General features: G+C 34.3%; 1 protein-coding gene across 4 annotated transcripts in view; it reads right to left on the bottom strand.

The window, feature by feature from the left end:
* The window catches only part of LOC106664703 (elongation of very long chain fatty acids protein 4), a 109,717-nt gene that overhangs the window by 5,694 nt on the left and 77,711 nt on the right, over nucleotides 1-26,312 (bottom strand). Inside the window, exon 1 of one of the 4 annotated variants that reach the window (XM_024228157.1) lies at nucleotides 16,077-16,185. The exons of 1 other annotated variant lie outside the window; for it this stretch is intronic. In XM_024228157.1, coding sequence (XP_024083925.1) covers nucleotides 16,077-16,131 — 55 coding nt within the window. In that variant the 5' untranslated portion in view covers nucleotides 16,132-16,185. Of the gene's footprint in view, nucleotides 1-618; nucleotides 1,237-12,775; nucleotides 13,063-16,076; nucleotides 16,186-26,312 lie in introns of those variants that run through there. 2 more of the 4 variants (XM_014390639.2, XM_014390644.2) reach the window with 2 other exon arrangements.

Genomic DNA, 26,312 nt, shown 5'->3' with positions numbered 1-26,312 from the left:
ACGGTTTGCTATAGGTACAGAAAGGGATAAATAGCTTTTACAGGGGGCAGATATTACCCCTACCATTACGTCTACATGTTCAATTCTCAGCCGGCCACAAGAGGAATCGGATTTTTCATGTCAATGCTCAATCAAAACTGAAGCAATTATTGTAGTACTTTTGGCTCTGTGTTTAATGTGTAACAGTAATTGGTTTTTGATGTTGTTCGCAATATGTAAATTAAATTGACTTTATCGTTAAAAAACGACTACACCCTTTGGAGGATTTTGTCTTGTAATGCTTGTTAACTGGGATTACACAGGCTTTTAGCAAATAATGATTGTATGACTATTGAAAATGTTGACAAACTAGTTTGTCATTTCTGCTTATACATTTTACTCTTATTAAAAGAATGATTGCCTAGATGCCATAAAAAACCGTGAAATAAGCCAGACCATATAAACTTTCTCGCCATTTATAAAAAACAGTCCCTGGCTGAGCCGTAACATCTTGAATGAATACAAATACATCGATCAGCTTCAATTAAAAAAAAAAAAGAAAAAGAGAGAGAGAGAGAGAGAGAGAGAGAGAGATAGAGATAGATAGAGAGAGAGACCACATTAGCTGATATGACCTACCTTTTCAAGAGGCAAGAAAGAAAACCGACTATGTGCCGGCTTTGTTCTCCCGGCGCCTTCCTCCATTCAATCGCAGCCACAAAGAAAGTATCGAAAGGTCCGTTTCATCACTCAAGGGTTGTCACGACCGTCGGTAATAAACCGCGTCGAGATAGCGGTTGACAGAAATCGCATGCAAAACGATTCCGAAGACAATAGAACAGGTTTTTATACTGAAATACCCTTCATAACCAGCTCAAGTACAACGGCACAATATTCTAGTCAATCTTTCAATTAACAAAGACCCGCGTGAAGTCAGTAGATGAAAATATAAAGAGGTTACACCGAGAAAAAAAATGTTTACTGAGTACAAAGATATCAGGAGAAAAACGAATACAGTTATGGTATACAGATGACTTCAAAATCTGCGATCCGGGTCAGGTATGGAGCAAACCAAAAAGGTGAACAGTCAAACTCATTAGGTCAGTACACAACGGTCTTTTAAACAGAAATACTGTACCCTAGAAAATCTTGTAACGTGCTTACAAAAAAAATCCTCATAGGATGAGATAGCCAAGCGGGTCTAAAAGCAGCACGTCAAAATATCGTATCCAAAACCTACAACCTCCAACACCTGAGGAGTCAACAAACTAGCAATATCTTGGGTTTTCAATATTAGAAGTATCGAACAATTTTTCACTCACGAACAATCTGGATCAAGGTATGGCCTTGAAGAAAAAAGCAAATTCGACCTATTTTAAGGTCATCATCAGGTCAAAACCATCTTAAATTTGCCTACAGATTGGCATATTTAAGTTTTTTACAGGCCATCTCAAATTTCATTGAAGACCGATTCAGTCTTAGCATTGCCAAAGGACTCCTTTGACCTTGTCAAACATTGTTTGGACATTGTCTTTTTGTCATTGTTAGGACTGAGTCGTGAATATATTGGGTCCTAGGGCACATAGGAATTTACGGGTAATGTACGAACAGACAAACTGGGCAAAGGATCTGCAAGAGCAACTATAGACGGAAAACCTATAAACCAAATCCAGCTCAGAATGGGTACACGAGACAAAAAGAGAAACGGACGAACTCCAACGATGATCAACTCATTTTTGGCTATGTAAAGAGTAGGAAGAAACTGCTTCGTATAATCACATACAAAATGTGTCCGTAAATGCATCCAGAACCTCTAAAACCAGAGAAAACATAACACCCTGACAATATCCTCGGTGCCAAACAAACTGAACAGAGTATCTATTATATCAACTGTATGCCTAGAACGAATATAATTAGGATATTGTCAATCCATCCTGAGACCTACTCTGAAGTAGGTCCGCACAAGATAAAAGTATAAATGGACGAATTATAGAAATGCTGGACACAGTAAACCTACAGAAAAACAGGGTAAAACCCAGGCAGTAATGGTGCCACTGGTATATGAGAAAACATCTACACAACGTATATTCAAGGATAACCTCATTGGTCCAAACATCCAAAGGTTATCCAACGAAGAAGAAACTGCCATCCATATTCACATCCAAAATGTGTCGGTGAATGAATCCAAAATTTAACATAACAACCTGACAATATCTTGGGTACCAGGGTACAAAGGAATTTTGACATTGTACAAGCAGGCAAACTGGTCAGAGGATCTGCAAGGTCAAGGTTCACACAAATAAGGAGAAATAGATGTACTCTAGAGGTTAACAAACGGTCAAACAAGCCAGAGATCTTCAAAACCAAGGTCTAAAACCTATAATTGGTATAAGAAGATCAAACAGACTCCTCCGATTCAGAATGAGTCCACAGGAAACAAAAGTGGACCAACTCTAGAAGTTAACAAATAGACAAATAGGAGGTTAAATAATAGACAAAGAGGAAGATCTTCAACACTAAGACCCCGAACCTACATTGGCGAAAATAAGACCTCCATTTCCCAAGGGATTAACAACAAAAAAAGAAGAGAAATCGACAAACTCTAGAGGTACCAGATATAGTAAACCCATGGTTAAAGAGCCCTCGTCAAAACTGGGCAACATTCAGCTAAATAGACTAAAACTAAGAGGAATGGTTCTATACCGGTCACTGGCATATGAGAAAACATACACAACATAAATTCAAGATGATCCCATTATTACCAAGAAGACCCTGAAAAAAGAATTGCAGCAGCCTTATCCTTCTTAAAAAAGAGATTCGAGTCAGTTGAACTGCATCGAGGAGCTAAAAAAAGGTGCGATAACCCACAAGGTTGCGGTGCTTGGGGAATATTTTATATATATGTCCTTATCTTATAACTCTATTCCTTACCCTCATCATCATTATGAAAAGAAAATGACGATATACCCTGGCATAATTGACAAGTGATTATCACTTATTATATTAATTAAATTAAAAAAACAACTTGAAATTACAGTGTTTGTAAATTGTAACTACCAGCGAGGATGCATGGAAAAGGAATAACAAAAGGTAATAAATCTCGTTTAATTGCGACCCCTTTTCTATTTGGGTTTACTACTATCATAAAAGTCTAGACTCAAGTTCATAAGCATATATTATTTTATTGCTCACACAGCGAAGGAATCACATTCTTAACCATATCTGTCCTTTAAAGGGCCCGCCTATAGACTTTATTATCATTCGATGAATATGATTTCCCGTCAGACAACGGTACATGTACATTCCTTTATTGTACAAGCTGTCAAAAAAAATTAATATTTCCCGTTGCTTCCAAATGTATTTATTTAGTTTAGAACAAATGAGGAATTGGAGGGGCTTGGTTAGATTCGTAATCACGTTGACGTTCTTCAATTCCAAATTCCAAAAGCAACGCACAATTCTGTAGATCGTACATGAACGCCATGACTTCGAACCCAGGACATCTTACAATTAACTAAGGAAACAGATCTATTACCGTTGTACAAATATTTATATATATAAATTGTGAATGTTGACAATAGCTGGTGAAGAAAAAGCGACAATTTTTAGCCTAGATTTCCCTAAAACAATTTAATCATCATGTCAGTTAGACCATTTCTTCCACGTTTCGTATGGTTATAAAATTTTCATTTTTAAATAACCCAATAGTAGATCATCAGAAATGTGGTCGGTATGAAAAAGAAATCATTATAAAATGAAGAAACAGCGACCTGATTGTATTAATAATTATTTCATTCCTCAACCATGTTGTTTTCTCAATGAAACGTCCTTCCTAACCTTACCTAACCTAACATGTCCGTAACTCCAACCCTAACCATTCCTAACCTAACTTAACCCAACACTAACGCGAAATCGATGACACCAACCAAATTCGTGTATTTAGCCCAAAATCATATCGATGTTCAAGAAGTTAGCGGTATAAAAACATTTTCCCTAGCCTTTCCTAACCTAACACGTCCCTAACTCCAACCCTAACATTCTTAATTCAACCTAACTCAACACAACAGTGACGCGAAAATTACCAGACCAAATTCGTATATCCAGCTCCAAACCGTTTCCATGTTAAAAAAAGTTAACGCTAAAAAAATATTTTATCTAATCTAATCTAATCTTAACCTTATCTAACCTAAAACGTCCAACCCTAACCTAACATAACTCAACCCAACCTAACCTCAAAATCGTTGATGCGAGGATGGTCAGGCTAACCAAATTCGTGTATGCAGCCCTAAAAAGACATCTGTGTTAAAAAAGGTAGCAGTATAAAAATGTTTTCTATTCTAAAAATAAGCATCCATTTTTCAGGCATAAAAAAAGTCCAAGACAGTGTTTTAAAGCTGTGATTTTCAATTTCACAGTGATGTGTTTAGAATGTTTATAACATCCTTATGTAATTTTTTGGTTTGATTTTATGCAAACAGTTTCCTTTTTATTTAGAGGTTTTGATATACTGTTCAGACGGTCCATATCGTTAATTGATATGACGAGATGACGAGTTTAAAAACTTTAAAATGACAGCGGGAAAATTATTCAAGGAAAGGTACAAGTTATCTAATTAATTTTGCAAAATCATGTGTCCATGGTGTTTGTGACATTTAAAAACTTATCCCAGAACCTGAAACAGCGAGAACACACGGACCGAAATGATCAGAGGCGATGATAAGACAAGGGGGGACAGAAATTTACCAGATTGACATATTAAATTTTTTAAAAGACTGTGGTGGCCGATCAGGGACAGACTTCCACATTATTTGGAATTTTATTTGACAATTTGAAACGCTTGTTCGAGAAACATTACAAAATTTGTAACTGGTTTTCGCGTTACCCAGGAGTCCTGTTAGGTTAGGTAGGGTTAGAGAAGACGTTTTATTGAGATTACAACATAATTGTGGAGATACCGGGAGTGCCCACGGGCTGGGATAGGTTAGTTTAGCATATACAACTTTGGTTATGCTGACCATTCTCGCATCATCGATTTTGCGGTTAATGTTGGGTTGAGTTATGTTCGGTTAGGGTTGGAGTTAGGGACGTGTTAGGTTAGGCAAGGTTAAGATTAGGTTAGATAGAGTTAGATATGTGTTTGGTTAGGTATGGTTGGGTTAGCGTTAAAAAGGCCGATTAATTCAGGAAACAACATTGTGGAGTGAAATATGGATTAAAAATTGAATTAAATCTCCATATTTCTCTGATGTGACGAGCTACTTCATGGCAATCGGGACTCTTTTTTATTAAATAATTGTCCACTCCCCCTACATTATCTAATACCGGATTATTTAGAAAATAAAATTTATGAAACTTTTACGCCCATAATATCTAAATATCATATTATACGACATAGTGTCTGCTTACACTCAACTAGATCTTCAAACTATTCTGCGATCAATCAAGAACGAATTTTTAAAAAGATCAGACTACCTCATAGCAAATCATTGGCAAAAACATTGAATAGTTATTTTGTAAAAATGTTTAAACGTTATGTACTGACGTGTTACGATGTGAAAAAAAAATTCATGACCCCAAATTTTTTTTTGGGCTTTTTCTTCACCAGCTATTGTCATTATTCACAATTTTGAATATGTACTTTTTTGTCCAATGGTTTCAGTTCTTTTTGCATAGTCGAGATGTTCTAGGGCTCGAAAGTCTTGCCTACGACGTGCTACGGAATTTTCTTTTGACGGGAGTTTTCTTTCGGACGTTTGTTCTCAATATTTTTCCGAAAGGGGGTTAATTATTATGGGGTACATAGATATGCAGATAATGTTTGGGCAATATTGGACACTTTTTCTCAGCCCATTGTCGACTCTAAGTAAAATTAATACTTTTAACATGCGGCTATAGTCATATAACGTTATCAGACTGTACCGCTGAAACGGCTATGGGTCCGTCTACACTCGCTGATTATAAGGTCGCTTAGGTGTAACTCAAGGAAATCTTTGTTAAGTCTGTCTTTCTTCATGTATAATGAACGTATTACTGTTTGTTTTTACTAGTAAATATCCCTAAAAATTTTTTTGATCTGGTTGTAATATAATATATACACATCATTATTTTAATTTATTTATCAACTTCAAGTAGGGGAGTAAATGATACGTATTGCTAGCCATTATGAGCGTATTAATGAAATAAAATCATACTAGAGTGGACTTAACTTGTAAAATAAAAGTGGTATGGTTTGTCCTTAGACTAGGATAGACTAGGTCCTTAGACTAATATTTATTGAAATTTAAAAAAAAATAATAAAATCAAGTTGTTTTGAAATATTTGGTCGATCGTTTTATTGACCTCTGTCTTCTTTGGACCATGGTGGACCTATGAAATTGCCGAAAAAACGTTTTGCAAACTTTTGCTTGGTTTTCATTATGGCTAAACTGAAGAACGGTGTTGTAAAACATCGTTGAATATGTATGCTAGGGATCGTAAGTTATTGTGCGCTTGAGGCCGTTGCAGTATAAGCGTTTATAACGCTGTAAATCATGATTATTTGTCAAAGTTTATTGGCCGATGTGGTAAATTTGCAAATGCAGATTCATTTAAAAAAAAAATCACTATGGAAGAAGTGCATTTTTTAAATTTAAAATCTATTAATCTGTGCCTAATTTAAATAGTTTTCTGCAGAAACAAGTAAAACATCACTTAAATTTATTAAACTTAATACATATAAGTTTGAAATTGCTGATTCCTTCTCTTTCGCCAAGCAAAAACTGCAAAAAAAGTTTTAAAATTTAAAATCTATTGATTTGTTCTAAATTGGAACAATTTTCTGCAGAAACAAGTAAAATATTACTTAAATTTATTAAATTTAATATACATAAATTTGAAAATGATGATTCCCTTTCTTAAAAAGCAAAATTCGCTATAGAAAAATAGAACAATCTTGAAAAATTCTATTGATCCGTTTCAAATTTAAATAGAAATCACATAACTGTATTACATTTAATACAAATAAATTTGAAAATATTGATTCCTTCTCTTAAAAAGTAATATTCTGTTTGGAAAAACTGTATTTTTTTTAAATTTAAAATATCTCGCTCCGTTCCAATTTTAAATAGTTTTCTGCACAAACCGGTAAGAAATCACATAAATGTATTAAATTTAATACAAATAAATTTGAAAATGTTGATTCCTTCTCTTAAGAAAAAATATTCTATGTGGAAAAATTGTATTTTTTTTTTAATTTAAAATATCTTGATCCGTTCCAAATTTAAAAAGTTTTCTGCACAAACCAGCAAGAAATCACATAAATGTATTACATTTAATACAAATAAATTTGAAAATATTGATTCCTTCTCTTAAAAAATAATATTCTGCTTGGAAAAACTGTATTTTTTTAATTTAAAATATCTCGCTCCGATCCAATTTTAAATAGTTTTCTGCGCAGACCGGTAAGAAATCACATAAATGTATTAAACTTAATACAAATAAATTTGAAAATGTTGATTCCTTCTCTCAAGAAACAATATTCTGTTTGGAAAAACTGTATTTTTTAAATTTAAAATATCTCGCTCCGTTCCAATTTTAAACAATTTTCTGCACTAACCGGTAAGAAATCACATAAATGTATTAAATTTAATACAAATAAATTTGAAAATGTTGATTCCTTCTGTTAAAAAAAATCCTGTTTGGAAAAATTGTATTTTTTAAAATTTAAAATATCTTGATCCGTTGCAAATTTAAATAGTTTTCTGCAGAAACAGGTAAGAAATCACAAAATATATTAAATTTAATACAAATAAATTTGAAAATGTAGATTCCATTTCTTAAGAAACAATATTCTATACAGAAAAACTGTATTGTTTTTAATTTAAAATATTCTGATCCCTTCTAAATTCAAATAGTTTTCTACAGAAACAGGCAAGAAATCACGTGAATGTATTAAATTTAATACAAATAAATTTGCAAATGCTGATTCCTTTTCTTTAAATAAAATGCACTGTGGAAGAATGCATTTTTTAAATTTAAAATCTATTGATCTGTTCTAAATTGAAATAGTTTTCTGCAGAAACAAGTAAAAATCACTTAAATTTATTAAATTTAATACGCATAAATTTGAAAATGCTGATTCCCTTTGTTAAAAAGCAAAATTCGCTATAGAAAAATTGTATAATCTTGAAAAATTTAAATTCTATTGATCCGTTTCAAATTTAAATAGTTTTCTGGAGGAACACGTAAAAAATCAATTAAATTTGATACAAATAAATTTGAAAACGCTGATTCCCTTTTTAAAACGCAAAGTTACTCTAGAACAATTGAATTTTTTTCATTTAATCGTTGATCGGTTTCATATTTAGATAGCTTTCTCCAGAAACAGGTAAATATAACTTAAATTCATTAAATTTAATACACAGAAATTTGCAAATGCTGATTCTCTCTGTCTTAAAAAAGAGATTTCACTATGAAAAAAACGGCATATTTCTATTATTGTAAATTTAAAATATATTGATCCGTTCCAAATTTATACAGTTCCCTGGAGAAACAGATCAAAATCAATTAAATTAATTAAATTTAATTTGCATAAATTTGCTAATGCTGAGCCCCTCTTTTAAAAAACAAAATTCACTTTGGAAAAACATATTTTTTAAAAATTTAAAATGCAGGATGTCTTTTTTAGATGGCCGGGCTGAATTGCTCTTACGCTCTTGAACAGTAACGTTATCGAAAAACGAAAAAAAATCGTATTTAATATTCTTTTAGTAGCCTTAAATTTTTACTGCTTTTTAAAATATGTGTTATCAGGATATTTCAGAACCAGGACTAGTTTGAACTTTTAAATGAGGACGTATACGTTTCTACCGACTGTTTTTAAAGGAATTTTTAAACTGAAAACGCTGGCGCAGTTAGATATTAAATTGGTCGAACAATAACAAATTCATGGCACAGTATGCTAAAAGAAATATGCTAATTTCGTTTTTATTATTAAGTATTGTTATTTGCTGTTTTGGTGCTAGTCGGTTTCATGAATTTCTTGGGTGATGATGGTGGGTCTTTTGAACATCTGCGTTCCTTCATAAGTATTTTCAATAATTAGGTTTGTAATTTTTTTCTTGACATTATCAATGGTTGTTTTGATATTGTTTACACGAGTGGTCTTATTGGATTTAGACAATATGAAATGCATTAGAGCTAAATTCCAACTTTTGTTTACATTCATGTACTTTAATATTCTTCAATAAATCCATTGTATTTAGTGGTCTATTGATCAAATTATTTCTTTCAATTAATTTATCCTTTTATGTAAGGTTTTGGTTGAAATGAAAACGCTAGTGCCACGAGCGGGATTCGAACCCACGTCCTTCGGCTAAATACGCCGCTGCTCTAACCACTTCAGCTAAGTCGAAGTCACGATAGCTCAAGTGACAGAGTAGCGGCGGATTTAGCCGAAGGTCGTGGGTTCGAAGCCCGCTCGTGCCACTAGCTTTTTCATTTCAACATAAACCTTACATAAAAAGATAAATTCTTCAATAGCTCAGTCAAAATGAGCCGAAGAGCTTATATGAAGACGAGTTGATATGTACGGTATTTTCATTGATAGTGGATGAATTAGCTCGTCGCGCAGTCGAGTTGTGCTTCCGGAATTTTCCTAATCGCTCCCTGGTGAACCACAAATCGATTCTTCGTGATGCAAAAGAGATGTGAATCCGTTGAAGGAGCACCAAGAAACCGGCCACGCCATTTTGATGAAGAACTAAAAATTATGTTGTATCCTCTCGAAAATCCGCAATCCTACCTTCAAGAGACTGGAAAAGTTTTAGGTTTTTCAAAGAACAAGATAAGAGAGGTCCTCAGATCATACAATTTTGAACCATATCGCTCTCATCTCGTCCAAGGACTCGGGACACTGATTTTCCTAGACGGTTAATGTCCTTTTCAGGATGTCGATTTGGGATACAGAAGAAAATATTGTCCTGTCGACTGATGACTCCAAGTCCACCAAAAAAGGTATTCCGAATCGGTGGAATTATTAAATTTAATACAAATAAATTTGAAAATGTTGATTCCTTCTCTTAAGAAACAATATTCTGTATGGAAAAATTGTATTTTTTTTAAATTTAAAATCTCTTGATCCGTTCCAAATTTAAAAAGTTTTCTGCACAAACCAGCAAGAAATCACATAAATGTATTACATTTAATACAAATAAATTTGAATATATTTATTCCTTCTCTTAAAAAATAATATTCTGTTTGGAAAAACTGTATTTTTAAAATTTAAAATATCTCGCTCCGTTCCAATTTTAAATAATTTTCTGCACAAACCGGTAAGAAATCACATAAATGTATTAAATTTAATACAAATAAATTTGAAAATGTTGATTCCTTCTCTCAAGAAACAATATTCTGTTTGGAAAAACTGTATTTTTTAAATTTAAAATATCTCGCTCCGTTCCAATTTTAAATAGTTTTCTGCACAAACCGGTAAGAAATCACACAAATGTATTACATTTAATACAAATAAATTTGAAAATATTGATTCCTTCTTTTAAAAAATAATATTCTGTTTGGAAAAACTGTATTTTTTAAATTTAAAATATCTCGCTCCGTTCCAATTTTAAATAGTTTTCTGCACAAACCGGTAAGAAATCACACAAATGTATTACATTTAATACAAATAAATTTGAAAATATTGATTCCTTCTTTTAAAAAATAATATTCTGTTTGGAAAAACTGTATTTTTTAAATTTAAAATATCTCGCTCCGTTCCAATTTTAAATAGTTTTCTGCACAAACCGGTAAGAAATCAAGTAAATGTATTAAATTTAATACAAATAAATTTGAAAATGTTGATTCCATTTCTTAAGAAACAATATTCTATACGGAAAAATTATATTGTTTTTAATTTAAAATATCCTGATCCGTTCTAAATAGTTTTCTGCAGAAACAGAAGTAGTAATAGTTTTGTTTTCAGAAACAGACAGGAGATCACTTTAATTCATTAATTCTACGAAAATATTTGGAAAATATTTTCCAAAAGAATTGAGTAAAAAAACAAATTCATTAATAGTGTAAATTTTCTTATTGCCTCTCTGCCGGCCTCTACTAGGTATTTATTAAAGATTGGCCCCCAGCCATCCTCAGAATTATTATTTTGGTTCGACCAATAGGTCGATTTCAAAGGGCAGAAAGTCTTAATCTTGATTGAATGTAAGGTGATAAAAATCCCTAAGTGTTCTTGTTCTCATCTAAAGAAAAAAGAACGGTTTAAATATTCATTGCTGAAAATTTTGCGCAATAACTCGAAACAAAATTATTGTAGTTAATATATTAGATTATTATTATGATAAGATTATTATTAGATAGATAATCGATTAATTATTGTACAATAGATGCATGGCCATCCTATTGATGAGGTGAGCTACTTCTAGGACCTGGACTTTCTTGACCACATCAAAAAAATTTCAAAAATCCATTTGCCCTAAAAATCCTCTAACCAATCTTAAATATTTGAAAGGGTTTAAAGGAGTTTTAAAATATAAAACAGTTAAGAATTATGATTATGTTAAGACTAAATCTGGTCGGATGGACGCACTGCAATACAGAAGAATTGTAAGCTTCATTTTTTGATTTCCATGCTCCCAGCAACAACTCGAAACAAATTCTCAAAAAAAGTTTTTCTGAACAATAGAATCTATTCCCTGGAGATTTCGACCAGAATGGGTTTTACGGTCCTATTAAACTCAGCGCTTATGAATTATTTTATGCTCGCCAATTGGTGAGACCTCCGACTCATCGGCTTTCAAAAATATACGTTCAAAATATTCGTTTTAATTTAATTTTCTATTTATCTTTTATATGCGTCCTTCAACCGCTATTATCTAGGCTTGATTTTCTAGACTGCAGCTTTTGAATGATCACTTTTCTCAGCATAGTATCCGAGCTTGATCGTCTACTTGATCGATATGACTAACAAATGTTGTACTTATGTTTTCTTGATATCAGACTTATAAAAACTTAACACACTCTTGCGACAACGAGAAGCGGACCGGGTACGGAAAGACCAAATTTACGCGAACTTTCTTAAAAATTTCAATTATTTAAAAAAAGCACTTGTGAATGATTTATCCAATTAAAGTCATAGGGTTTCGGATAAGAACTAAAGGAAAAATCGGGTTAGCAAAGGGGAAAGAAAATTATACGTCGACTAGAAATGAAATAGCGCGACAGCAGAGCATAAACATTATTGGGGTAAAAAAATTCGAAAAACTATATTTACATTAATGACTTAAATTATTTTTAAATTACAAATAAATGTTCAATGACATTGTGTCGTGTGACAAATATAAAAGCTAAACTAGAATTTTACTTAAAAACCAAGGTTTTGCGGTTTTTTCTGCAATGTTGTTTTTCGGCACTGATTTTCAAATGGTTTTCGACATTTTTCATGAAATGGAATGGACTTTATGAGTCTGGAGATGAAAATGTTTACCATTTGAAAAACAAAAATTTCAGTTTTGCTAGGTTGTCTAGTTTATGAGAAAACCAGGGGTGGTACGTTGACACCTTGGATATTGTTAAAACTAATGCTAAAAAACGTAAGCGGTAATAAAATCCTCGATAATATTTAAAGAGAGTTTAAATAAAAGCCCAACAGCTCCGAGAATGATGTAAACTGCTGTTGTCTGAGAGATGAGGATGCATGCGAAAGAAGCGGTGTAAACAAGAGTTCAAATTTGGCGGCACGGGAATTATTATTTTTATCCGTGCAAGCCCGAATTTTAATGAGACTGAGGATTGAAAGTATAGAGACCTGATAGGGACTGTGTCCAGTTGTAGTAGCTGAACAGCTTAGATAAAATCCCTTCATCGCCTGACGTCGTCGTACTGGCCATAATTCCGTCCGCCGCTGTACTACTAGTCCTCCAAGTCGATGGCACTGTCTTCGACTGTCTTCGTCTTGAGGATGGCGCTTCAGAAGACGGTTCCAAATCCCTCCCTACCGAGGAAGAAAGGCCCCACCCCGTACCGACGTCTGACCTACTGCCCCTCTCCGCAGCATCACTCTTTCACCACATAGAAATTAATGTTCCCCTCCGTTCAAAAAATAACGGGAACTGCATTTTTTGTAATCATTCCTCCCCGATGGACGTTCTTGTACGTCACACGCACCTCCCCGGCTCGAGCCGATACGGGATTTGTTTTCTTTCGATTAGGGTGACGTCCTTTGATATGGAGAGGTACATCCCGACTGGCGGTCGGAGTTGAGAGTGACACCGGGCAGAGGAAAAAGCGAAAAGGGAATTTTTTTAAATCCATCCACTGAACTCCGACTTCTCTTCTTCGTTTCATTTTCTCCCCCTTGTGTCTTGTCTAATTGCAGCACTATTAACGCTATAAATCACTAGAATGAAAAAACTTTCTAATGAATCTGACGTAGAGGTAATCGGATTCAAAACAATTTTCTTCTTGTACAAACATTATTAAATTACTAGATTCGGTCAAATTTTCCGCATTAAGCAGTACTTAAATTCGACTTTAAAACACATTTTTAACATTAGCCTTAAACTTGCGAAACGCCTGTCTCTCCTAAAGTACATATTTCTTTTCTTTCACTTTTTCTTCCTCAGTCTGCAGGCTGTGTCCTCATTGTCTTTCAATTTACCCCTTTCTCACTTCCTCGTTCATACTCTTCCCCCTCTCTCTCATTCATTCACTATATCTATCTATTATAATAATTAGACTGTTTATCTTTGTGGGCCTCAAGTTTTACTTCCCTCTCTATCTGTTTATTCATATTATTTTCTTTTTATGTTTCTTATTAACTATGTCAATATTTAGCGTTCTTCCCTTCTTTCCTGTCTCTATCTTTATTTCTTTATCTATATTATCCATGATTTTATATTTCTCATTCATTTTCTCAATATCTAACTCACATTCGTTCCCCCCTTTTTCTACGTATATACCTGTCTATCTACTTATCTGATCATCTATATTATCTATTTTCCATTCTCTTCTTCTATTCTTCATTCACTATCTCTTCATTTAACTTACACTATTTCCATTTCTCTCACTCGCTCTCTATCTACATATTTATATATTTTCTCTGTCTGTATAGTTTGTTTTCTCTCTCTCTCTCTCTCTTTCTCTCTCTCTCTCTCTCTCTCTCTCTCTCTCTCTCCTTAACTTTATCCATCACTTTTCTGTCTTCTCACCTCTGTTTATCTATCTTTAACTCTTTTATACATATTTTTTTGTTCTCTCTCTCTCCTCTTTCTCTTTCTATCTCTATCTCTTTTTTTCCTCTCTCTCTATTTATATATATTTCGGTAACTTCTCTCTCTCCACCTCTGTTTATCTATCTTTAACTCTTTTATATATATTTTTTATTCCTCTCTCACTCTCTCTCTCTCTCTCTCTCTCTCTCTCCTCTTTCTCTTTCTATCTTTATCTCTTATTTTCTCTCTCTCTTATTCTTCTTTTTATGTTTTTTATATATCGTTTTTCTCTCTATTTATTTTCGTTCTCTCTATACATTTTTGTTCTCTCTCTCTCTCTCTCTCTCTCTCTCTCTCTCTGTATATATATATATACAGCAAATTTCAGGAAACGTACTCCGTTTAATATCCTTTTTAATGGTGTAATTTTTTTTGTAATTACTTTTTTCAAAGGTGAAGAAATTGATAAATTGATGGAGGAAAGGAAAAACCGCGGCTGACAGATTGGTAAGGTACCACTTCTTCAACCACGGTTTTTTCCTTTCCTACATCAATTTCTTCATCTTTGAAAAAAGTAATTAAAAAAGCAATTAGACTACTAAAAAGGATATTAAATGGAGTACGTTTGCTGAAATTTGCTGGTCTCTAGGTTTGGAAATAGTAGTTTAGAATCACCATAGTATGTTTTTCAATTTTGAAAAAAAAAATTATTTTTCAAAGTTCTGGCTACTAAAACGCTTATTTCACGAAAATTTACAAGTTACTATTGATCATCTTATTGGAAATTTAACGTAGTTTTCAATGGTATTAACGGATTTGTCCAAAACTTTTTAGTTTGTCGTAGATTACGCTAAATCTATATTCAAATGAATTCTTTACAATAACTAGAATAAAAAAGATTTTTTACATACTAGAACGCAGACCACGGGAAATTATTAAGTGATGAAAGTCTTGATTTGATGGTTGCTCTATTGTCTATCCTTCGTGATTATGTTTTCAAAGGCTACAATTTACATGAAAAGTCGCACATCGCAAAATACTCGTGATTCATTCTTAATTATATCTCAATTCTAACAAAAAATTAATTATGGTGAAGATCAAATTGTACCGTTAGATCCTTTGAAAGAATAATAATGAGTTGTGCGATCCGTAAACTGTAAATTTTCGTTGTTTTTTTTTCAAGATCAGAGTGGTTGAACTTTGATATTTGAGTTACATATGGAAAAGTGTCAGTTTTTGCCTTAAGGATCTTTAAATATGTGATAAATACACACTGATTGCCATGATTCGTCGAGTCTCAGATAAGACATTTCTCTGGTAGGCAATCTCAGGGAATAAGAACGATAACCAGCTTAGGAAATATCAAAAGTCACGGTATCCCACTTGCAATCGAAGTCACTTTCGTCGTACAAAAGGGCTGGAAAGTGTAATCATCTGATTTATATTGAAAATTTCAAACAAGCTTCCATCCACCCACCTAAAGAAAGATCATGCTCAATTCAAACCTAATGTTTCAAAGTTGACCCGACTTTATTCGAAATAGCGGTTTGCATCCGTGAATAAACGGTGTCGCAAGTGCTTTATGACTATGCAAGTACCTAATATTTCCTAGGTGACGCGTCAAAAAACGCGCGAAATCGTCAATTTGTATCAAAAATACTCTCGGCGGAATTGATTGTACCTGTCATGGGTGTAAAAGAAATTGTCCGTCCTCATCAATCATCGGTTTGAGATTGCCATCTAATTCAGGAATATTGAGAGTAAGAGAAGAAAACTTCAAAATTTGAAATATCGTATGTGCAATTTAATTAATCCCTCAGAGTGTTTTTTAAAATTTTTATTAAAAGCTCGTTTCTTTCTCAAGTTGTCTCGACGCATACTGAAATACAAAAATACCTCCATTCAGACGAGACGACGGATCATGGACAAAAACAGGCAGAAGAGAAAGCATCGCTATTCTCAAAGTACCTTTAAAATAAGTTTACCCCACACCGTAACATACTTGACAACATACCACTGAAGTCGAAGCTGAACTAGACAGACCTCCACCACCTGAACTCCCCCCAAAGCTCCATCTGACGTCAAAGACATTTATTTCAACCTTCCTGTAGAAAATCTCCTGTTTATGACATAATCATAGCAAATATCATTTGCCAAATTCCTAAACATGCCGTTTTTATCCTTACCCACTTTTATAACTCCGTCCTAAGAACCACGCACTTCCCAACCTTTTGTAAATTTTGCCTCAATTATCATGATCCCAAAACCCAACAACCCATTGCACAATGTCTCGCCGTATCGTATCCTTCCCTGGGAAAGCTCTTTGAAAAACTCCTCTTTTTCCTTATGTCTTTAGCCTATCTATACTTAATTCACTTCATTTAATTCCTGATCTTCAGTTTGATTCCCGACATCAGCACTATACAAACAATGCCACAGTGTTGTAGATGTTATCGTCTCTTTGAGAAAAAACACTATTGCCCGGCTGTCTTTCTGGACGCAAGCGCCAGCATTCGATCGCGTCTGGCATCTCGGGTTGATGGGTCAACTCAAAGCCATCCTCTCTTCTACTTTATCCTTATAACAAACAAACCACGTAGGTTGAGACCACGAGGCGAACGGCATTTTCAAGAGTGCGGGAAAAGTGGTCTGAGAGAAGGGAGGAGTGAGGAAGGTTTTAATTTTGAGTTTGGTTTGGATCGGTTGATCGGCTCTCACGTGGCGATCAAAATCGAAGAAAGAAAAAAGAAAAACATCTTGAAGAAAGAAAAAAAGAAGAAACATCTCAAAGAAAGGAATACGTCTCAGGAGAGACAATTCAGCCAAGAACCTTTAATTCCTCTTTTTATAGGTTTTTTTCGTATAATTTCGTTTCTTTGTTTTTAATAAAACATTGCCTTGTTCTTTAACCCATTTTTTTAATTGCCAATTACTTGTTTCCGAGAAAGATCCATTACATCCTATAGTCCTACCTTGCCGACCATAACTTCTGTGCAGCATACCGTTCTTCCCATTCGCCCATCCATTCTGTCCTGGGAGGAGTTCCCCAAGGTAGTGTTCTTGGTGCGAATCTTTACATATATTGCTGGTATACCTAATAACCCAAATACTTCCTTGTTCACAATTGCGGATGGCATTGCAATCCTGTCCATTCACAACGATCCTGTCCGTGCCGTTCTTTCCTATAGTCTCACCTTACCATCCTTGAGCTTGGCTAAAGAAGTGGGGTATAAAAATTAAATGAAAATAAATGCCAATATTAGTTTCACATTATGGCGAGCAAACCTTCCTCCTTTATAGCTCAACCGAGTTCTGCTCACGACAAACTGTGTACGCTACTTAGGACTATAGATCGACAAACGCCTCGCGAAGAATCCCCATACTAGACTTTAACGAGGAGAACTCATATATCAGTTACACCAAGAGAAAACGAGATGTGTTGGCTCTTGTTTACATTTACTTGATCCGCCACTTTTTCAGCTAAGGTTCTAGGTTGATCAGGTGAGCGTGTAGGGATCGATGTGAGAGGACGGGAAGGATTGAAGGAATTGAAGGATAGGATAGCAGTACCATCCGCAAAAGTGTGAATGATGTGTTGGGATGAGTATGGAGATCACCAGTATACGTTGAAGAAAGGATGGGACCAAGGATACCACCCTGTGCGACTCCAGCCTTAACAGGATAGTCAGAGAACGACATTCTCTGGCTGACCTGAAAGAAGCGGTAAATCAATAAACGATACGAACATATTTCTCGACAGACGATCAAACCTATCCCTTAACAATAAAACACCAATTTATAACACATTACTCAAACCGACATGGATTTCCTGTATGAAAATATGGGGCTCAGTCAAAGTATTCAACTCTTATCGAATTCAATATTTCGAGTTCAAAAGTCTCCGTTGTATTGAAATGCTCCTTTCTAGGTGTCCAACCGTCCACCATGACATCGACATCATCAACATGACATACGTTTCCCATACCAAACCAAGACACAATTCCATCCCTCACTACTGGACATCCCAATCCGTTAGTAACTCAACTTTCCTCAACCTCACGTTTCACCGACAAATGAATGCTTAGGTTTACCTATATCAGAGTGTCACTATTAAGTGACTTCTTCGCTCAGGACTCAATTGGTCTCTATCACCATTATATTTGCTTGTTGTACTCCATTCTACAGTTGTCAATTTCAAATAAAACGAAAAAAGTTATCTTAAACTTCCTGGTCGGATTTCACTCCAGTAATGTGCAATGGAGAAGAGTATATCTATGTACCGCATAGTACCGTCCTACTTCAAGCAGTGTTATGCATATGAATAGTTGTATATGAAGGGGCTCGGTGGCCGCAAGGTTTAGTCTTTGACACGGCGCTCATCACTGTAAGGTAAAGGTCCCGGGTTCGAATCCAGCGGCCCTGCATTCGAACCCGACATACTTACAAATGGGCTTTTTTTCAAAAACACCGGCACCCTGAGGGTTTATATTACCTCTGTTGTTGCGAACCCTCGTAAAAAAAAAAGAAAAAAAGTTGTATATGTATAATTTCCATATCACACCGACTTGAAAATTTCATAATTTAAAACCGTACGCATTTAGACAAGCTGATTTTAGTAAAAATATAATAAGTATTTTCTACTTTTTACACTTATTATTTTTCAAAAGGTTAATATAAATTTTTTAACTGGGTAAAATTTATATTTGTAATCTCGCACAAGATAGGAAAGAATGGGCGTTTTAAATTGGAAATTTTGGTCGGACAGTCGCAATTTTGTCGGTCGACGAATCTGCGCACTCGTTTCAGCTCAGTTCACATCAACCGTCTGCCTATTATCTATGCTTTCTATCCTTCAGTAGGCTTTACGCTGGCTTTTTCCGTGTCAACAATAAAAAAAATTTGCCTAAGCAAAAATAAGGATAAATGGGTGGGTGTACGTGGGTTAATTCGGTTTAAGATATTTTTTTCCCTTTTTACAACAGTATTTATTTTTGTATACTACAAGTAAAATTGTGTTGTCTGGCACTAGGGTGCGAAGACTGGTGGTAACACTTCTAGTAGGGTCTACGTTCTACGGCTGCCTAACATGTCGCAAGGCCACTGCCTAATTTCCTTGTGGTATTATTGGGAATAGTTCAGGATGATAGGTTTAGAACTAAGGGATATCGCATCTTTAATAAAACGAATTTTAAGGTCATTATGGATTGTATAATTACATACAGAAGGGAGTGTTTACTATTTTTCGGAGGATTTTGGATTGGGAAATCTGGATACGATGATAGTTGGAATGTTCTGTTCAAAATCCACGGTTCAATGCCGTAGGTCTAGGTTGGTGCATTCATCGTCTTGTTTGTCGTGAAGCGTCAGTTTTGATCTTTTGTCTAGAAGTCGTGAGGGTGTTTTATAATGTCTAATCAGTCCTTGCTTCTTAGTCTTGTATATGGATTCGAAGTCAGTCTTTTGTATATATACCCAAAGTAGCGGACGTGGTTAACTATAGGAAGGGTACGATGTAGGCATAGTGGTGGCATTATTCCTCGTCGGATGGTAAAAATTATGTGTGGGCTCTTGTTTACATTTACTTTATCCGCCACTTTTTCAGCTAAGGTTCTAGCTGAAGGTTCTTATCAGGTGTTATGCTTCATAAGCTAAGGTTCTTATCAGGTGAGCCTTTAGGGATCTATGTGAGAGGACGGGATCTTTATTGGAGGATTGGATAGCAGTATCATCCGCAAAAGTGTAAATAGATGTGTTGGGATGAGTATGGAGTTCAGCAGTATACGTTGAAGAAAAAATAGGACCAAGGATAGCACCTTGTGGGACTGCAGCCTTAACAGGATAGTCAGAGGAGGATTCCCTGGCTGACCTGAAATAATCGGTCAATCAGGTATGATAAGAATTTAAAGAAGTAGGTGAAGGGAAGAATGCACTTGAGCTTCCACAGGCAGATGCCAGACCCGATCAAAGGCTTGAGCCACATCAAGGAAAGCACCCGAGCAGTACTGTTTCAGCTCAAGAGAGGATGAAATAGGTCTACAACACACTGCCGGATTGAGGAGTAGTGTTAACGAAGCCAAAATGTTGAGATGGGATAATGTTTCGTTCTTCTGGGATGGGAAGGAGTCTTTTCAGAATGCTTATCGGGATTTGGATTGAGGTAAATGGTTAGGTTTATGATGCTTTGGGATCATTTTTACAATGGAAATGTGGAACCTTCGAACCAACATAGACAAAAAAATATTTAAAAATAAGCGTCAAATCTATATGACCTCTGGATCATCCTGGTCAGCCTATATGATGGTCTGCCGGACTGTTTGAGGATCAATCTTTGGAGATTTGTCTTTACGTTGACATTTGACGTTTCTTCAACCTTTCAACCTTGTCCACTTCTACCATAGGTGAATAATTTCCGTGGTTTATTTAACAGAAACAATGCTCATTTTAATCTTATTCTTATCTCATACAAAACCATGAATTTGCCTTAGGACAAAATACTCAACCGTACATCAAGTTCACAGAACCACTGATATAATAAAAACAGCTTTAGAAGGAAAAGACATTTGGTCCTGTGAATGAGTTTGGCATTTAAAAAAAAAAAAAAAAAATCCTACGTGCCATAGAGACTATTCCGGGTAAGGGAGGAAGATCCTGAATGTCTAGAAATAAAGGCGAGTATCCCTCAAGGAAGCGTCCTAGGATCAATGCTTTTTACCAATGACGTATCACCAAGAAAAAAACATTTGATAAAGTCTGACATAAACGGCTTACGAAAACTAAGTAAAGAAAGAAGTCATCAATTTTCAGAAATAAGGCAGGAACCAATGACGTATCACCGAGAGAAAACTTTTGATAAAGCCTGGCATAAAAAACCTCCCAACCTATTTCAACTTCTCTCCTCCTACCTCTAAAATACTATTCCAACTAAAGCGAAAAAACTACGAATTAAAAAAAATGGTGTTCCTCAGGGAAGCATCCTAAAACCAATGCTTTATACCAATGACCTATCACCAAGAGAAAACGAGAACTAAAGCAACATTCTCGTTTGACACTGCGGGTCTGTCAGTGTAAAATGGAATGGAAGCATAACCATTAACCAAGAAAACTGAAGAGTATGACCAACACATACTAACAGATGGAGAAAAGATAGGAAAATTTAAATAAATGGCAACAAGCCTATATACGTTCATTTTACAAGCAGAAAAGTCATAGACAATACAATCAATATAAACGGAAAACTAGTATCGACACAAAACACAGTGAAGTATTTAAGTATGTCGCGAGATTTTAATTTGGAAAGAAGAGCACATATTAAAAAAAAGGAGAGAGAGAGAGAGAGAGAGAGAGAGAGAGAGAGAGAGAGAGAGAGAGAGAGAGAGAGAGAGAGAGAGAGAGAGAACACAACTGGGTTTTAAATAAGACAACTGTTGGTTTTTGGGAAAAAATACACAGAAATGGATCTACGGCATACAATTGTGTGGCTGTGCTAAAAAGATTTGCCTAGCTGGGTAACAAAAAGTTCAAAAAAAAGTATTAAGGAACATTTTACAATTTACAATTTTTCTTTTACAATTCATGTCGAAAGATGTGGTTGTAAATTCCGTCAACCTGATGATGAACTATAAGCTTGAAATCCGTATATTTGAAAACAACTGACTGTGACAAGAAACTATCTTGTTATAAAGATTAAATAAATTGTGTGAACTTTATTGATCAAAATCGTAGCGTTTATTTCATTCTTAATCCTAAATTTAAGAATAATGTTTCCAATAAATCACCAGAGAAATCAGAAGAGAGTTGTAAAGTTAAACAAAATCGCAAGAGATTCCGTTGTGCGTGCTGCGGTTTTCTCAGTTCAATTACGTCCATCGTTTACCGCAACTTGTGGGTAAATGTCAGGTCTTCCCCTCGATTGACACTTTACAGTTTTTATGACTTTTTGATGAATTATTAACAGTTCAATTGTTTCAAACCGCATATCTCCTGACCACTGGCTGCGGTTTGCTCCCTGTTAAACGGCGTTTTAAGGATGAATATATGACGTGATGTACCGATTAACTCAAACTACCAAGCAATAACAGGTTAATAATTTCTTACACCTTGTGATTTTTTTCCCTACTACTTTGATGTTGCTCGTTTCCACTGGTTTTGCACTATTTAAAGATCGCCAATATCATAGGCTAAGAAAAGTTCAAACTTTAGTCTAAGGAGCAAGTTTGTTGAATTTTGTCCTTTTCTGTAGGACGATCTTCACAGAGCGTATATTAGTTAACTGGGTTTTCTTCGAGGCGAGATTTGTTCTTTTGGGCATATCGGTGATTTCAGTAAAGATGCCCCGTACCAAGCCTTCTTATATTCTTATTGAATAATAATAATAATATAATAATAAGACTATTCTTATTACGTACCAAGGTCCGTGGACCATGTTCCTTAGTACTTTGTTTTGAACTTTTTGTTACCCAGCTCTTTTTTGTACAGCCACACAATTGTATGCCATAGATCCATTTCTGTGGATTTTTTCCCAAGAACCAACTGTTGTCTTATTTAAAACCTTGTTTTGTTCTCTCTCCCTCTTTTTTCTTCAAATTAAAATCGCGCGACATACTTAGATACTTCACTGTGTTTTATTAAATCTATTAGAGTTCGTGGTCCGATTGACCAAATAATTTTCTCAATTAGTTAATCTTTATGTAAGGTGTTGGTTGAGATAGAAAAGCTAGTGCCATGAGCGGGACTCGAACCCACGACCTTCGGCTAAATCCGCCGCTACTCTGTCACTTGAGCTATCGTGACTTTGATCCACTCGGACACCAAATTCCCACTTCAACCTACAACCTTTCGAAATTTCCCCAATTTTTCATTTCATTTAAACCAAAACCTTACATAAAAAGATCAATTAATTGAAAGAAGTAATTTTGTCAATAGACCTCGAAATATAATGGATTGAATACGTAAAACGCAGTTTAACTTCACTAACAGCTCTCCGTGACCACTTCATATATCGCCGAGAATCGAATCCTGATTACACGACATTTGAAAAATGGCAAAAAGGAGGGAAAATTCGAGAGGTAGGTTGAGATGGGGAGTTGGTGTCCGAGTGGATCTAAGTCACGATAGCTCAATTGGCAGAGCAGCGGCGTATTTAGCCGAAGGTCGTGGGTTCGAATCCCGCTCATGACACTGTGTTTTATGTCGATACTAGTTTTCCGTTCATATTGATTGAATTGCCTATGACTTTTTTGCTTATAAAATAAATGTATACAGGCTTGTACATTAAATCGTCTCATTGTCATTAACTATCTTTTTATAAAGATTGAACAACATATTCACTCCATGATTTAACATTTCTATCAATTTATTTAATTGACTGATCATTTATTCGGCTATGCACCGTTGACGGTTTTTGCATTTTATCCATCATTGAAAAATTGCACGAGGCCCGAAAGAAAATTTCGTGACTTGAGTTCTGTTTGGCTTTTACTGGACAAAAGGGCGGCTGAGGAAGCCGATGAATGCGATGGAATGTGAAGGGGTTTTGCATTGCTTATTTCGGTTCGGTCGAAAATGCCGGGAATACCAGCAATCAATATGAGCCATGATGAGGTCGATGTTGAATTAAATCTTGTGTCCAGAATATCCTGGCTAGGTTAGTTCTTCACGATTTGTCGAAAGCCAAAGAGAAGAAAAGAATATTTTAAAACACCCTTTTGGACTTCATTGGACATTCGAAGGAATCAAAATCAAACAAGTTTCCTAGAATTTTTTTTTTTTGCCTTATGATCTTTGCATATTAGCCATGACGAATCTCTTATATATGTTGTTCAAATTGGGGATTATCGGGAAAAAAGGGCCAGAGGCGACGGTGGGAATCGAACCCACGATCGCGGCGTGAGAGTCTCTCATGCTAACCACTCGGCTACCGCGGTCCCCTAGAAAATTAAAAAACATGGTTAAATTTTTGAAAAACAAACTGTTAATTATTATAAAACGATATCGTAAGCTGTAGTTAGTTACTCGAAGGTGGTTTCGGTAAGAAAAAAAAATCTTTTTAATTTTAAATTGACCTTTTTTAACATCAAATTATTTATTTCTAATTTTAAATTAACTTACATCTTTTGTTTAAAGCATTAAACAGATTTTGGGTATGAAATATGAGCATGTAAAGTAAAATTACTGTACGTTTGCGAAGTTGTTTTTACATTTAAAATAATTTGGCCGTTAGAAAGAGTATATGAAATTTTTTTAAACTTAAAATTAAAACTGGCATAAGATTAAATATAAAATAAAGGATTATTTTTTAATTTGAGATAACGTGATGTACATTAAAATATGTAAAAAACAATTCATCTATTAATTCGAGATTTTTTTTACAGTAATTGTCTAATAAAATAATTATTTTATATTTCAAAAAATCTTGAATAGAAGAATCATTTGGTTTGATATTTAATTTTAAACTTTTCATTTTAAGCCCAATCTTCTTTAAGTTCGCATTTATTTTCTTATCTTTTTCGCGTTTTGTACCTTCTAATTTCTTATACTGATTTTCCTCTCAAGTTATGATATTTTCTGATGTTTCTTTTTAAAGATAACCAACTCTCCTTTATTTATTCTTCAGCAAGCCTCCTGTATCTCGGGCCTATCATCGTATCGTCAATTGTGGATAAAATAATACAAATAACAAACAAAATTACACAGAAACACAAAAACATGCCAGTCTGGTTAGTAATCCATATTCCTCGGGGTATTTGGGGATGTTTATTTACCTTATCAAAGGAATAGCCCTTTATTTTTATATTTAATTTTATATAGCTTCTAATTTGAATTGTAATTGATTTTCATATTGTTTTTAGGTTTTGTGTGCTTTAAAGAAATGGTTTGTTTGATGCTAAAATTCAAAAACAAGGTTTTTTCTCTTTTTTTTACGAGGGCTCGCAATAACAGAGGTCATATAAACCCTCGGGGTGCCGGTGTTTTTGAAAAAAAGCCCATTTATATGTCGGGTTCGAATGCAGTGCCACTGGATTCGAACTCGGGACCTTTACCTTACAGTGATGAGCGCCTTGTCAATGCCTAAACCCTTGCGGCCACCGACGCCCAAAAAACAAGGTTAATTTAAAGTTAAAAGGGGGGTAATTTTAAATAAAAAAAAACTAGTTTGAGGTAAAAAAGGGTTTAATTAATTAAAAAAGAATATTATTTTGAAGTTAAAAAGATTTAAATTTAAATTAAAAAAGCTTAATTTAATGTTAAAGAGGGTTAATTTGACAGGAAACAGCTATATTTGCGAATTAATGATAGAACCAAATATAAAAATAAAGGATCCTTATTTTAATTTGACAAATAAAAAAACAGTACAACCATTTATTTGTTTTTATATTTAATTTGATGTAAGTATTAATTATAATTGTAATTGATTTTCATATGGCATTTCTTATGCTTTAAAGAAATGGTTTATTTGTTGTTAAAATTCAAAAACACGGTTGATTTGAAGTTAAAAGGGGGTAATTTTAAATTAAAAAAGACTAGTTTGAGGAAAAAAGGGTTTATTTAATTAAAAAAGAATGTTATTTTGAAGTTAATAAGATTTACATTTAAATAAGAAAAGCTTAATTTGAAGTTAAAGAGAGTTAATTTGACGGAAAAAAGCTATATTTGCGAATTAATGATATAACCAAATATAAAAATAACGGATTCTTATTGTAATTTGACAAATAAAAAACAGTATAACCATTTATCTGTTTTTATATTTAATTTGATATAACTTTTAATTTTTATTGTAATTGATTTTCATATGGTTTTTAGGTTTTTTATGCTTTAAAGAAATGGTTTATTTGATGTTAAAATTGTTAATTTAACATTCAAAAACAAGATGAAGTTGAAGTTTAAAGGGGGTCATTTTAAATTAAAAAAAGATTAATTTGAAGTTAAAGAGGGTTAATTTGAGCTATATTTGCGAATCAATTAATTAATTTTTTTACGAGGGTTCGCAACAGCAGAGAGCATATAAACCCTCAGGGTGCCGGTGTTTTTGAAAAAAAATTTTTGTAAGTACGTCGGGTTCGAATGCCGGGCCGCTGGATTCGAACCCGGGATCTTTACCTTACAGTGATGAGCGTCGTGTCAACGCCTAAACCG

The sequence above is a fragment of the Cimex lectularius genome, unplaced genomic scaffold, assembly GCF_000648675.2.
Source record: "Cimex lectularius strain Harlan isolate CLEC.00 unplaced genomic scaffold, Clec_2.1 scaffold154, whole genome shotgun sequence".
Taxonomy (NCBI): Eukaryota; Metazoa; Arthropoda; class Insecta; order Hemiptera; family Cimicidae; genus Cimex; species Cimex lectularius.
Note: the sequence above shows the minus strand (reverse complement) of the source record. Positions and strands in the feature narration are given on the sequence as shown.